The sequence below is a fragment of the Callorhinchus milii genome, unplaced genomic scaffold (assembly GCF_018977255.1).
Source record: "Callorhinchus milii isolate IMCB2004 unplaced genomic scaffold, IMCB_Cmil_1.0 Scaffold1, whole genome shotgun sequence".
In the NCBI taxonomy this organism is placed as follows: domain Eukaryota; kingdom Metazoa; phylum Chordata; class Chondrichthyes; order Chimaeriformes; family Callorhinchidae; genus Callorhinchus; species Callorhinchus milii.
This window is the reverse complement of record NW_024704742.1, coordinates 84,836,210-84,852,017: the sequence shown is the minus strand read 5'-3', so window position 1 is coordinate 84,852,017 and position 15,808 is coordinate 84,836,210. Positions and strand designations below refer to the sequence as shown.

Sequence of the window (15,808 nt, the reverse complement as noted above, 5' to 3'; positions counted from 1 at the left end):
GTTGTAAGGATCATTATTATATTATAAACAACTGCAAGAGTTTTTTGGTCAGCCACATGCTAAAGCTCATCACCCTGCTTAAGAGTATCCAAAGCAAACTGAGAATTCCATGCACCGCTCCAGCATGCTGAAATTCTTGTGGCTGGAGTGGAAGGCGTACTCTCTCCCTGGAGGGATGCATCCTCCTTACCTAACTCCAGAGAGCATTAAGCACAGCTTGGTAAGAGCCAAGGCTTGGGGACCCCAGAGTGTGCACTGGGATATTGTTGAAGTCTAACCAGCTAAAACCAAGTATCTTGCCATTGAAAGCACTGTCTGGAAGGCTTCCTACTGCTTATCCAGCTAGGACCTCCCTACACAATAGGGCTTTGGCTTTCATGATTAACAGGAGTTGAGTGGGAAGAATCCCTGCCCCAGTGACTGGTTTGCCCCTCCATGTCGAACCAGGTTCAAGAACCAGACTAACAAGACCGTCAGAAAAGGTTGACTTGACTCCGACATTCCATAGGAGCCAGCTCAGCTTCAATGAAATTCTGCAAACCTCGCCCTCCCCCAAGGAGGAAAGTCACAAGTTCATCATTAGACATCTGTGGGGAATAAACAAGCCTACATCTTTAACATATATCACACTTACTGCATGGATTCCTAATCTGAGCGTGAAACAGACTGGAAGAAACTTGATGATCAAACCTTCTAGGCAAAGCATTTTGCAACACAGTATATTTCATCTTACTCAAAAACACCAAGTTTATGGTTACACTGTACAAACCTAATAAAATTGTCACAATTCAGAGGGGGTTTCAGTCATCTCTCCTACACTCAAACAACTGATATATTTGTAATATAATGCTACCAACAGTTTCCAACAGTGGAATTCTTACAAAGTGGTCATTATTCCTGTATGAGGGAAGATAGTATTACAAGCGCAAAGCAATAAAGTGTGGAAATCACCCGACTCACTATCAACAGTCGACAGCTTATTCAGCCATTAGTTGCATCACAGCCAAACCTGTCCTTCCCCAACTCCCATGCAAGTTGCATCTTCGAGTGGAAATCTCTGGATAGCTTTTTAGAGCATGTACCATGATGGATATTACAGCTTCCCAAGTGAGGGCTGCAGGGTCTAATTATAGCATCTGACCTGCTGGCCTGAATGAGATCACTAGCTGGCACACACTGGGGAAAAGCAAACGTGTTAAACTTTAAACACTTGCATTCACGGAGGCACCAATATGACAACAGGATCAGGAGGCAACGAAAGCCACAAGTTGATTGAGGACTTTGTTCCTTTTGATGGGACCATTAACTCTCTTCACATTCTACAAGATAAATATTAACAACTGACACTGAGAAGCAATCACGAGATACCCTGTAACTAACAAGCTCGATCGACTCAGTTACGGAAGCACTCAAGTACTTACAGGTATTCCTTTGCCTGATTTGATTGACAACTGAATATGTAACACATTGATCCATGTGCAATGTAAGTATAGTCGCAAGGGAAGCCGGTGACACTAATCTCCATAGGGGATCTTCAACCTTCCTCTGGATGGACCAGCATGATAATGGTACATATTGGGTACATGCTTTAGTGCCAATCCAGGGGTTATGGTTTCCCATTTGAAAGTGATGTTGAGGGGCTGGCGTACACTTGGCTTTGTGTTGCGCAGCCTTACTAAACGTTTGAGCACGCTTCTAAACTTAAAATGAATTGGTGTCTTTTATATCCAAAAGAATTATAGTGTTTGGCCTGGCCAGGCCATAAAGTGGCATAGTAATGTGAAATAAACTTGTTAACATTGTAAAGTAAGTGCAGCTAACACTCTATCATATTCTTAGAAATATTTACCCTAATCTCACAGCAATGAAGAAGCTATGGGATGTCTCTTTTATAACTCCTCCTCCATGCCTAGGCATAGCTCTGTGTTGTTGTGTGTGTGAGAGCACAATCTCTCTGGGGAGTAGAGAATAGGATGAGATCAAATTGCTCTGTATTTGATGCAATTATAAACAAATGATTAAACAGCTGATCCATTCTGCTGGTTAAAATGAGTTTGGCTCACTTTGTTGGTCTTTCCACTGTAAAAACAATTTTACTCTAAAAACCATTCCCCTGTCAGTCTGTGCAAAATGTACCTGGTGATAAAATGCACTCCTTTTGGGGGGAAAGGTCTGCATAAGAGAATCCATGAACCTTAAAGTTAATCAAGATAAACTCCCTGTTTTCCATATCCCCTCCCGATCCAGGCTCCGTGAGCTAGTCATCCCCATCCTCGTCTCACCCTCCTTCACCACCCCCCCACTTCACCCTCCCCCATCGGAATTGGGGAGGGTGGAGGGCAGGGAGTGGGGGGGGGGAAGGAAGGTGATCGAAGGCATGGTCGAAGAGGAGGGTCTTGAAATGGGTCTTGAAAGAGCAAGCGGGTAGAGGGACTACAGGACAGAGTTCCAGAGGGTGGAGGCTGAGTGGCTGAAGGCCCAACTGCCAACTGTGGTGTGGGAGGAAGGGATGTAAAGCAGGCTGGAGCTCGCTGAACGGAGGGAGTGGGCAAGTTGGTACGGGGTTAGGAGGACACAGTGTTATGGGGGAGCAAGGCCACAGAGGGCTTTGAAGGTGAGGACCAGATCTTGAACTTTATCCTCTGTGTGATGGGAAGCCAGTGGAGTCAGGCAAAGATGGGGGTGATAGGGTCACGGAGCCTGGTGCAGGAGAGGACATGGGCTGCAGAGATCTGGAGGGAGGAGTTGGGGATGCTGACAAGCAAGTCAAGCATAGATGTTATGAATGCGTGTATGAGGATTTCAGTGGCCTGCGATTTGTGACAGAGGCGAAGCCAGGCAATGATGCGGAGGTGGGGAAGGCAGAGCGGGTCATGGCGCAGATGTGGGGTAGAAAGAATACTTGAGGGTCAAACAAGACCCCAAGGTTGCGGACTGGCTCAGTAAGGTGGAATGTGCAACCATGGATGGTGATGCTGTCAGTGCCTGAGGTGCGGAGGCGTTGACGGGAGCCAATCAGGAGAGCCTCGGCCTTGTTGACGTTCAACTGAAGAAAGTTGGCTCTCATCCAGGACTTGATGTCTGACAGACATTCTGTCAGGACAGTAGTGGTCGTGTAGTCAAGGCTGGAGGCAGAAAGATAGTGTCATCCACATACATGTGGAAAAAAATGTATTTGTTCCATCCACGACTGTTTTGTGGAACACTGCTGTGCGCAATTGGCTGCTGCGTTTCACTCATAAAATATAGAATCAATTCACATTACAGTGTATTCTGTGAAGTGCTTTAAGACATCTCGAAGATGATGTTTTATTATAAAAAGCAAAAAGAAAAAAAAGTTAAAGCCACTATGATATTTAAAATCTTAAATCAAAAGCCACAGGAAACATGTGTTCAGTACTTGATTTTTTAATAACAATTAAAACATGAACGTCATACACTATAATAGTCATACCATTTCATGAAGCAAATAATTCATACAAAAAACTATCAACAATACAGCTACATTCAAATCCATTTTTATTCAGTAAAAAGTTAATGTACAATTGACATCTTGAATATATAGTCTCCTGAAGCAAAAATTTTCACGGTTTAAGCGCTTAATGGTAGTATCTGGAACACAACACAAAAGTGGACAATTAAATAAAGCAAACTACTGTTGTCTGCTTATGTACATGGCAAAGGTCAGCATCACTTAACAGAAGTCTCAGATTCAGACCAAACATTGAAACATTTTACAATATTCGAGTCATCACATGTATATTCCTTGAACATATAACAGGCATTAAGGCTCATGTTTAACACCCCAAAATGCCCAATAAGCTCACATGGGCCCATTTCTCTAGGTTTCATTTTGAACAACTATAGATACATCAGTGGAGTTTTGAAAAAGAATGTCATGTAAGGTTTCTGAATAATTCCTGCAGTTTGGCCCAAAAAATAAAGACATTTCTCCTTGACTTTGTATTTCTTATAGACACGATACACAGAAATGACTCTAAGATTACAGAACCAAGGGCTCATGCTTTAGTGACGCTTCATTTTTCATTGCACCAATTTCAGTTGTGCCAATTTTACACATCGCTTTGTAACTGTATAGAAGAAATTCAACCTCAAATGACTCTTTTCTTTACATTTTTACTCCATTGCTGAAATTTCATGGAAGGACAAGCATCATACAAGGCTGCAAGTAGAGTTCTCATTTCAGCAACAAAATTTCATAAATACTGCAAAACAAAACTGAATCGTAAAAAAATATTCCGTACAAATAATATATTGTTAGTTGGTGAACAGTAAAGCTCAAATGACAACACAATATAAAAAACTGGCGGATCACACCTGGACAGCTAATGCAAACCTAGGACTTCCTCGGGTTTTTCACCCAATTCATGCCAATGGATTGGTGGGACGGGATGGGATCAAACCCAAAACTGTACTGTTTGAGCTTGGCAAACCCTTCAAACCAATGTTCATGCTATCATAAGGGTAATGTTTATGATTAAGTTGGGGGGGGGGTGCGGGGGTGGGGGGGGGGGAGGAGGTAGGAAAGAAAGAGGTAGCTCACAGTAATGAAATGAAAATAAAGCACTGTAGTTGTCTTGAACTCTCACATTTCAATGCAAGTACTCTGAATAGCTGACATGAGAGTACTTGAGAGGAAAAACAATGCATTTAAATAAGGCGCATCAACGGCAATATATAAGCTAGTTAGTCTGGCCACAAGTTGAATCAGACTGCCTCATCTTAAAGAGCATCGTTCACCACAAATGCAGATTTCATTTTTTTTAATTCAATTATTGCTATTATATTATGGATTTGACTGTCCTGCAGTGATTTAATAGACAATGAAAAAAAATGTTTGTTTTAAAAAAGAAAAGCTCATCAATGTTTTTCCAGTAATGAAACCAATTGAAAAATCCTATTTGATGAAACCTGCTTTGTGGCTCTAAGCCACTGCTCGATGGGCACACAAATAAAAGGTCTCTAAATTTCAGAACACAAAATTCTCTTTCAGTCCATCCCTATTCACCCGAGCATCCAAACTGCATTTCCAACCCTTTAACATATCCAGTTTACCACTGCAGTTGGTCATATATTGCGAACACGAGCTCAGTAAATCAGCACTTTGAAAGACAAACAGCACAATACAGTACGTAGCCGAGGGAAGGCTGAAACTTAACTGCGTGCATTAGCAGCTCCCTGCCAAAATATCACATTTCCACACAAATACCAAACTAATCTTATTCTTAATAAGCCTTTAGGACAGTAATATAGCAAAAAGCCATCAGTAGATTCAGTTTGATAGTTTTTTTAAGCATAGGATTTATAGTCAATAATTACAGGATCATACATTTCCTCCACCTATTAAACATTATTGAAATCTGCTAAAGGATACTTGTACATTTACAAGTTCATGCACTTTGTGTCCTTATTCTGAACACAATACATCCATTTTTTTAAATGCATGAATTTGCCATGCATAAGTGGAGAAATATTACACAACCAGGGATATTTTAATATTGCGCGTATGTTTTTATATAAAAATACTACTTTGCTGTGTAAAGGGAACCAAGCAAAATCTGACTTAAAGCAGTTGTGCATACAGTGATTAACATTGGTCAAAGTTGTTCCCAAAGATTGCAAATCAGAAAGCCATCAAACTAAAATCCACTTTGGTTTTGTTCCTATATTAGGGCAAAAAACCTCATTTCATTCCCTCTATTTATTTTTTTAGGATTATATGTGTTGAGGAATAATCAGTCACTACCACAAATTCTGCTTTTATTATTGAAAGACCAGTTATCCTGGTGGATTGCCAAACACAATAGCCAAACTTTTTGTTGAAAGCAGCATATTTCTTGCATCTGATCTTAAAAAAAATGAGTTGCAAGGTTAAAATATATTTTTTTAAAAAACTAAGTTCATTATCCCCACCCCTTCCAAATGGGGAAGAAAATGAAGGTTTTTTTTTGGCCATACCGACAAGACGCATTACTCATTTTTTTCATTCAGTTGCTATTACCATGCAAATAAATTAACTCAGAATACTAGGGCACACAAGTAAAAACGCTTGAAGGTAGAACTATTTAAAAGTCTTTATACAAACATCATACATAATACTTTTCTTCATTTTTACAGGAAAGACTAAGGTGTTCATACGTCAATGATTTCCTCCGCTGTGCCACCACAGCGTAACCTGTAGCGTCCTGTCCGCCACCTTATAGTGGGATCACACAGGGCAGATAAGAATATGTATATTGTCATAGATTCTCGGATAAACCATGCAACAGCATAATCAAGTTTAGAAAAACACAGAGGTCCACCCTGGTGGGAAAGAAAGAGAAAAAAAAGCTATTAATGTGTGGTCATTAGGTTATCAATTAGAATTTTGGTAATTATAGGACTACAAATGTGACTGTCTGGAAAGTAGACAAATGCTAAGAGGTTTGTTATTGAATAAACTGTAGTCAATAATAAAACAAAGCTACCTCAAATGTCTTGAAAATGTTCGAATTGCTCTTATTGACACCATTAATAAACTCCACAAGTGCAAGCTACAGTGCTATGAGCCATAAATTTCTTGTAATAATTCAAAACGTGCTCATATTGCCAGCGATGTGATCAGCTAAGTGAAAACTCAAATTAATTTTAGGAAGTAACAAAAATTTACAGCACTGGATAATAATTCACCCATAATTTTTTTGGTTCAATTGAATTCTTTTGAACAGCACTAGAATAATGGAAAAGTGCCATCCCAATCACTGACATTTTGTAGTTATTCAAAGATTCACTGGGAAAGAAACCCCAATGAACTGGCATTCTCTTTGGTTTACGAGTAGGGCCAATAGAAATTGCGCAAAAAGTTGCCAAAATTTGTGGGATAGTTTGATCCCCTTTTCAGAAATTTGTGGGGAGTTGTTTGGTGTTATTGAAAGGTACATTTTATTGCCAAGCTACATATTTTCACTTTATTGGTAAAATCTAAAGGGGGAGGGGGAGAATGCCCAAAGGGCCTAATGGTCCATTTCCACCGCACACTACATTTGAAGGACTGGAGATCCACCAACACATGGATTTTTATAGGTTGTTTGTAGCAGAGGGTTGTTTGTAGCAGGCTCCTCAGAAAAATTGCAGATGTACTCTTCTATTGGCCCAGGTTAGGAATACGATTTTACTGTCTATGACTCTTTTGGCTAGCTGACATGTGGAAACCCATCATTGTGCTTTTACAGCATTGAAATCACTTGCACATGGAAATTGCAGTATAATACAAGTCATTTGGGTATTAGTATATTTTTAGGAACTTAATTTAATCAAACCCATCGACTGCTGCTAAACTAGTCATTTGACTACATTCAGAGGCTATTCCAGAACAAGATTTTATCCTGAACTACATAAGGGGCAAGAAAAGCAGCATCTATCTAAGTAATAACTATAGCAAAAAAGGGAAAAGGACTCCGTAACTGGATCCCAAGGGGAAGTTTGGTGGTGGGACTTGGCAGAGGTTGGGCACATATGCATCAGAGATGCCTTTGATCTATTTGAAAGCTGTTTTGTGGCTTTCCTCCCTATCCTGTTGCAGGGGCCTCTGTTCTATTGTAGGGCCGGCTGTGGTCTCTTACTCTATCCTAGACACATTTATGCACCCTGAGTCTGGTCTTGTGCGTTTTTGAACACCCATTTCACAATAGATTAATTAATAATTAATAGAAATGTGAGAGCAAGGATCCAGTGAAGATACAGGTTAAATGCTATAAATGGGGAAATGCGTGAAATAAACTGGCTTTAAATAAAAACATAAAAACCCTGAAACTAATGTCCTACATCAATGAGCTGCTGCCTTTGCATACAAATACATAGTCATTAGACATTACAGTAAACCCTGTGAAGCACTGTTGAGAAATCATTCTGACGTAAAAGGTTTTGTACCAGATAAAAAAATTATTACATCGATAATGCTCAATCATTGAAATTGATTACCAATCACTAATTTATCACTACCAGTTACCCAAACACTGTAAATTATGCGTACCTGAATTCCTCGGAGTTGAATGTAATCCGATATAAACCAAGCTAAGCAGTGGCACATAAAAAACACCATAATGTCCCATTTGAAGATATGGTGAACAGCCCATCCTATTATCAAACTTGCGACAAAACACTCAGAGATCGGTTCACATACGATGGTAGCAGGCAGCATATTGATCCGCAATTTTGACCACCTATTGGACAAGAAACTATACAATAAGCTTCCGGCGCACAAACATGTATATTTCTGCTCAATTGTAGTAATCACCCCCACCTAAAGATTGTGTCCCAGGTGCTGCTAGTGCAGCTGTGTATCAACCAATAAGGCTTTTCCTTTGTAGGGTTGGATAGATTTTCCTGCTGATCCTCCTTCTTCCTCCTATCTGGCAGAAGAGATTGAGCACTGTGTGACATTTCATCCAGCAAAAGCTGGTTAACCTCAGAGGGTAGCTAAATTTAAATGTCTTGGAGCTACACTGGATCACTGGATGTGGAATGGTCAGGAGGGGAGGATCCAATTGGTAGGAAAGTGTTAAGTTACCCCATGCCCTAGGACAATTACACTTAACATAGATTTTAGTAAGCAAAATGGAAGTTGGGGGCAGAATATAAAGAAAGTCTTGGATATTGTTGAGGGGTAAGGAGCAAGTAACATTTTGTTTCCTTTTTGGCCACCAGTTTCACAGGCTTGTGAAGAGGGGCATTGGTAGGTCTGTGCTGTCACTGGCCACGGCACCTTCCCACATCTCATTAGTGCACAAGGTCAATGGGCAGTGGAGAGACAGCAGATAGTATTACAATTAGAACATCTGAACTATTAAACTCTGGGTGGTTGTCTTAGAAGCTTGTGAAACCAGTTAAGCTCTTGGTGTCAAATATTTTACTCATTATTTGTAAAGTTCATGCCTTTTGATTCTCAACAGGATTTCGCTGGGATGTCTTGCCAATTTGAATGAATATATTTTGCTATGTCGTCTTAAGACTGAGGGCATTTGTGATGGATGAAGTCTCCCTTCCAGAAAAATGAATATTGCATTTGAACAGATGTTAGCATCTAGGTATCGGGTATGCTACTATAAGTTCAATACCAATCGGTGCAAAGTGTGTTTGGGTCCAATTCCTTCAAGCACTCTCAAAAATACAAGACCAGCAACCTCAAGAATAAAGGCACCCGTGAGATTAATGCTACATCCAATATATGTCAGACTGTGGAAACTGTTCTGGATCAGTTCGTTGTTTTGAGCCCCTGTAATTTTAAAAGCAGCTATCAAATAAATGACTCCTCTCTTGCCAAATTTCAGAATGATGTTTCTAAGAGAAAAACTTGTATGGGCAGCACTAATAAGACGTTGGTGGGCAAAAAATGTTAGAGTTTGATTGCAATTAAATTATAGAATAGACTGGACTATCAAGTTATAAATACTTTACCTGATCATTCGTGACTGGAACAGAGAAATGGAATAGCTCCCCGAATTCTGCATCGCCACTTGACTTGCCATGGCAAATTTCCATCCTCTAAAAATAAAGTGAAATTAAGTATGAGATCATACCCCCTCAAAATCAGTTTGACACACCCTGATCTGTGAACCCTTAACACAACACAAGTGGTTTCTGCACTCATGTTATGTTCGTCGACACTACAACTCTGAAAAAACTTCTGATATATTCATTAGCTGCACACTTAAGTCCTCTGTCAACCTCTTCCCAGTCACATGGTGGAACCATGATACCAGAATCTATGACAGAAGCTCAAAGTCTCTACCCTCATTCAAATCATGTTACACTGAGTAGATTCTGGGAACATTCCCAAGATTTTAAATCCCCAGATTTAAATACGTTCAAGAAAGAGAACAAAACAAATACAAAATTAGAGCAAATGCAACTGGAATAAGGCACATCATAACCTTTGCTCACATTATAGTAATTTTAGCAACCTTATTACAGCAACTGAAAACATGATTAACCATATAATAACTACTTTGCTGACTACAAAATACCCAAAATGGGCAAAACTGGATCGGAAAACCAGATAGACGTGCCAGAGAGCAATGGTACTCCCACTACCTTATGTTGAGGTGATCTCAGTCATTGAATGGTTGGAGTCAACCTGCTCATATCCACATGAGTGAAATAAATTAGATCATTGCATATGGGACAAGGTTAAGCATAAGGGATGCAATGACACCACCCACTCAGTACCTAAATGATGGAGGGTATAAAACGACAGACTGCTGTGAACTCGCTTTTCACCAACAGTGCATACTAACAAAGATTTGACTTTCTCAGACGAAGAAACTGTTTGGCCATTCTTCATCTCACTGAACTTTGTGTTAAACAAGCTTTCCAAACTAACCGGTCTGCTATAGCCTTGGACATGAAGTAATCTTCTGCAATATACTGAGCGAACGCAATAAGCCCTCCAGCCTGGTCCAGTACATCCTTTCTCATTAGACAAGACATTCCAGTTACACATTTGAATCCAGTTACATTGGCCGAGATGTATGTTCTTGGATGTGATGTGCCAAAATACACCTGCAATGTAATGAAATTTAATAAGTTTAGAAATTGGTCCAGTTACAAATTCAAAAGCCTTCTGTGTAAACATTCATGTCTAACCATGTTCCATTATAAATTCAAAGGCTTTCTGTGTAAATATTTTTATATAACCAAGTCTGTAGTTACAAGAGAACAGTAATATTTACACATTTCACCTAATGGTAAAAATAGATATAAACAATTATTATGCCTCTGAGAAGATATCTAGTCAGGTAGAGGCCACAAATGATGTCAACAGTCAGTGAGGCTGGGATTCTTCTTACCCGTCTCCTGACAGGCCTGCAAGCCAAGCAGCAGGAAATGGACTAGTTCTATGAGACGGAAGGTTGTACGGATCTAACTGATCAAACTCTGCCAGTTTCCCCAATGCATACTGTTGATTCTAGACAAACCACACTAAACTCTCAAAGATTATTTAAGCAGGTTGCATGGGGAGAGGCACACTTCATACCAGATAAATGGAAATCACATATGTGGAACTCTTATTAGCTTGGTTTGGAAACAAGCACCGTGATGGGTTTCTGGGAATGTCAGATACCAATAAAGAAAATCTGAATCAACTGCAGTGAGTGCTGGCAATGCAGTCAGCACTTATGCTGCCAATGAGGACCTGATTTTATTTTGTCTCAAGGTGCTGACTCACCAAATTCTTTGGTACCTTGTAAGAGCAGTTGATCTTCACAGGTCAGCCTAAAAAATAGTGCTGGCTAACTATTCATCTGTGGGAATACCCACACTAGGACCATCTGGTCTCACTTGATATACACACAAATGCACTTCCCAGCAGTGGTCACCAGATGTAGTAACAGGTGCAGGTTTCCAGGCTGAATTTAAGCTTTACTGTCTCCCATCTGACAGTAGTTAACAGCAATGTTCAAACTTAGGGTTTTCAGGATTTCTATGACTCAGTCTCACATTAGGTTGAGACGTCAGGGAAAGCTCGCACTTTCAGTCTATAGCCCTGTAGAGAATAGATACTTGCCCAATGCCAAGACAAGAAATAACATGGTTGCTAAGCAACATTGAGGAATGATAAGGATACTGACTGATCCCAGCCCACAAACAAATACAAACAGCTGCTGAGAGTGAGACATACAAACAGATTACGCGCTGGAGCCTCAGATCAACAGGTGAACAGATAAAGCAGATCTCAACAGGATAAAGTGCAGCTATTCAAAGATTCTTAGTCTTTAAGTAAAAGCACAGTATGAATGTGGGTCTCTTTTGAGAAGTCAATTACACAAAACATTTTTAGTACATTAAAATGTTGTGTATTCAAGAATTTTCCTTTCCAGGGACAAACAAAACTTATGTATAGAATTGACAAACTTAAAAATGTTTTGTGCTAATTTAATGTCCAACTTCATAAAAAGGTCAGTTATCCAATTGCTCTGACTTCCATTTTTGTTTAATGTTTTCTTTTATACTAAGTTTTCAGAAAAAAAACATAAATTACATCCACTTTAAAAATTGTGAAACCAAACTTTAATCTTGTTTTTGGTTACAAAATGCAAAAAAAATTATAAAGCTTTTTGCAATGCCTGAAATGTTATGGGTGAGTTTTGTCAGAATTTGATATTCCAGATTTATCTGTGTAGAATGTTTCAGATGGTTTACTACAAATCATATGGTTTGCAATCACCGCACTGGAATGAAGGTGAATATTAGGAATACTTCCTTCATCCTGGTGAAACATTCCTCTTTATACCACACAGTAGTTTCAGGAAAAGAAAACAAAAAGTCACTGCGAAGAAAACAATAACTGTGGCCCATTTCTGTCCAGCTGCTCTTCCATTTTCACTGGTTACACCTGATATTGCGTGGTTCCTGAACCACAAGTGAAACCACAAAGGAGGATGAGAGAAAGAGAAAGGTTGAGGGAAAAATCCATGAAGCCAGGACAAAAAGGCAGGATGATGCTGCCATGTTAATTCAGCACCGTAAATGAAGTGTGGAGCCCAGAATGTGAGCCCACTGGGACAATGTTGAAAGACTACTACCTCACCTCATCATTACAGTAGTTTAAAAGTGTCATTCTCTCAAGGACTTCTAATACATTATTAGTGAAACAAATTTGGCGATTCCAATAATCAGATAGCATCCCTGAACTGGTAAAATAAAACACATTCTTCATATAGAATACTTCTTCAACCTTACCTGTTCTAATGTGGCAGCAAATCCCTGTCTGTCAGCAACATATGGTAATCCATGCACCAGGCCCACTTTCTCAGTCATCATGTTGGCCATGTCAGTCAGCGTGTCTGGATTCACTAAACATTAATTCATAGTGATATTTAAAATTTCATCACATAAACAGGCCTTTAATGCGTTTCATTCTAAACATTCTTCATTTTGGCGGCTACTTTTCCTTCTGTTCTCTCCCACAGCTGCCCACCTCACTGAGAAGTGACATCAAAGTGTTGTCTTACTGAAATAAATCGCTAATTTTTTCCTCATCAATGATATCAGTTGTCTTCTAATAATGCCCATGCAGAGCTCTGTGTTGAGATGGTTCAACACAGACTTGGTTGCATTCATTAATTGCATGCTAGTACTTTACTGTCCTGTACATCTACTCTGCCCAATATTTTCCAGGGACCATTACTAATAATATGAATCCAATAATGTAAGATAGATCACAGACTTTGTGGCTCACCTCGAATCCCACTGTCACAGATCCATACAAATTCGTATTTTGCAATTTCATATCCCGGCATCAAATTATTGATCTTCGGATTAATTCCAACCTTCTTCCCACCTGGAGGTTTCAACATTTCTCTTGGTTAATATCACTCTCGTAAACATCAAGTACTTTTAAAAAACACTTTGTTGCACAGTATCTTTTGTTAGTCCCCTTTACAGACATTGCATTGGCTACAGGATCGGAAAGTATCATATGGCAAGAGAAGTTTTGGAAGACAGTTCTAAAGGACAGCAGTATGATTGCAGAAGAGCTTGAACAGAGATTGATGGGGATGGAATCAAAGCAGTACCTGCGTGAAAAAGGGCAACTAGAATGTTGAGGAATCGTCCATCAAGAAAACCTGTAGAAAGGCCTAATGACTTTTATTTTAAAAAAAAGGAACTTTTTTGTTAATAATAATCCTTGCATTTGATATAGCGCCTTATCACGTCTTCGAGACGTCTCAAAGCACTTCATAGAATATACTGTAAAGTGAGTTGACTACACTTGTGGGTGAAACACAGCAGCCAATTGCACACAGCAGTGTCCCACAAACAGTCGTGGATTGAAGTGTCCAACTTATTATGTTTTTTGAAGGAATTATTACCCTCGGAAAAGCGATCCACCAATTGACTAACAACTGGATTTCAACTTGCTGCTAGGTATACAGAGGCGTGTGGAGTAAGGAAGTTTGCTCAACGTATCGCCCTTCCGGGAATAGAACCCAGGTTTCTCGCTTGCAAGGCGAATGTTTTAACCCCTGAGTTACAGAGAATTAACTTCTAGTTAAGGGAGACTAATATCAACTGTCTTTCGCTCCCTTTGCCATGCATGGCAAGCTTGTTCTCAGCTGTTTGTTGATGTTGTTCTAGAGGTATGCAATCACTAAGAGGGGCTTGAAGGACAGGGACAATGACTTCAATGCTTTGGTGCAACAATTCCAGCTACAAGACAGCAAATAGGAACTCAGCATTTGAGAGAGGAAGGGAGACAAATCCAGACCACAACACACAACACTCATTCTCCAATGTGCTGTGTCAATTCAATATTTCAAAATTCTTCTTTAACTTGAGACCATTACATTTCACTCAACTCTGAATAACTCCTTAGAGCAGAAATAGGTAGTCATTTTAGGTCCTCATACAACACTGAAGGATTGATAATACACTCAAGATGATTCAATTACCCTTTCCTGTCGAAGTACTCCCTTGCAGTTTTATTTCTTGTATCGCTCAACTTGTGTCTAAAAGATTCTGATAATACTGAATAATTAATTGCTTCAATTGTGCACAAATGAACATAGGGTGGAAAGGGGTAAAATAATGTAGAATAACTTGCATTTATATAGCACCCTTCACATAGGATAAGGTCTTGGAGCACTGTACAGTGGTCTGGTTGGACAGCGAGCAAGGGAGAAGGGGAGGTGACCATTGACACAATTGAGGTAGGTTTTCCAATGGGATTTGAAGTTAAAGAGGGGGCGAGGTGGATGGATTGCGGCTGGGAGTTTCAGATATTTAGGACCTAGGGGTAGCATTAAGTCAGTTCTGGTGAAATGCCGATCACAACAAAACATTTAAAAATAAAATTGTCTAAATATCTGGTTGGGTACAGCATTCTGTTATAGATGAAAGTGAGGAAATTACTGCATGGAATGGTTTCTCTATTGCTATGGAGGCAGTGGGGGAGCTGGAAGAGGGAGCATTGACTACAGGGAAGGTAAGGTTGAACAGTGAAGTTGAGTGATTATTCTGGAGCTTTGATTTGGTTGTACTTGCACATTCATGCGTACATTTTCCTCAGATTTATTAAGGGGCCAAGGTTAATGGTCTGTGGAAGATGAACTGAGTGGTGTTTTTTGTGTTCTTCATTCTAGGGTTAACATTAGCTCAACATGCTCTGCAGGCACAGTCCAGGTAGGGAACATCAAAAAAAAACTATAGATTGAAATGAAAATCGATATTTCAAAACTTTACAAGCCCACCATTATGCTTTGTTGTAATATTAGTGCCAATAATGAATTGACTCAATCTGTATATTTAAGACTACTAAACAAAGCCACAATTTTGATATGTAATTTGAGCCCTTTCTTTCAAAGGCACTAATCCCTGTGAAATCACATTTTGTTTGATCGATGCATACTTGGGTTGATCTAAAAAGGTGACACAGCCATGGCAAAGAACATTGTCCAAAAGAGATTTTAAACAGAGTGCTGAAGAAACTGACTCAGGCGAATAGCCCAAATTTGTGAGGGAACTAAATTACAATAGATCTGCTATTAACCTAGAATATTTCATCAATGTTGTCAATTTGGGCTCTACATAATAATTCTAACTAAAAAAAACTTTAAAATCAGTTTACAGGAAAAGGATACCAGCAATCACCATTTAATCTCTTAGAATATTTTACAAAAAGATTGTAGTAAAATGAAATCAATAGCTACTTAGACAGGAACAAAGCACAATTAACATTCATTACATTTCAATACCAAAGTTGAAACATTGCAGCAATGTGATAATGTTTCTTTATCGTGTAGTTGCA

The 15,808-nt window shown here is 39.4% G+C and overlaps 1 protein-coding gene and 1 long non-coding RNA gene across 2 annotated transcripts in view; one reads left to right on the top strand and one right to left on the bottom strand.

Annotated features, from left to right (window-relative positions):
- Positions 1 to 1,144: 1,144 nt before the first annotated feature.
- On the top strand, positions 1,145 to 9,323 carry LOC121848313. Its single transcript, XR_006084910.1, has 2 exons — positions 1,145 to 1,423; positions 8,952 to 9,323. It is a non-coding gene; the product is annotated as an uncharacterized LOC121848313 (long non-coding RNA).
- The window catches only part of ugcg (UDP-glucose ceramide glucosyltransferase), a 31,390-nt gene continuing 20,106 nt past the window's right edge, over positions 4,525 to 15,808 (bottom strand). Inside the window, exons 4-9 of the mRNA XM_007906515.2 lie at positions 13,241 to 13,342; positions 12,742 to 12,854; positions 10,382 to 10,560; positions 9,457 to 9,543; positions 8,033 to 8,222; positions 4,525 to 6,324 (exon numbers count right to left, since the gene is read on the bottom strand). Of these exons, the coding sequence (XP_007904706.1) occupies positions 6,154 to 6,324; positions 8,033 to 8,222; positions 9,457 to 9,543; positions 10,382 to 10,560; positions 12,742 to 12,854; positions 13,241 to 13,342 (842 nt within the window). The 3' untranslated portion in view covers positions 4,525 to 6,153. The remainder of the gene's footprint in view (positions 6,325 to 8,032; positions 8,223 to 9,456; positions 9,544 to 10,381; positions 10,561 to 12,741; positions 12,855 to 13,240; positions 13,343 to 15,808) is intronic.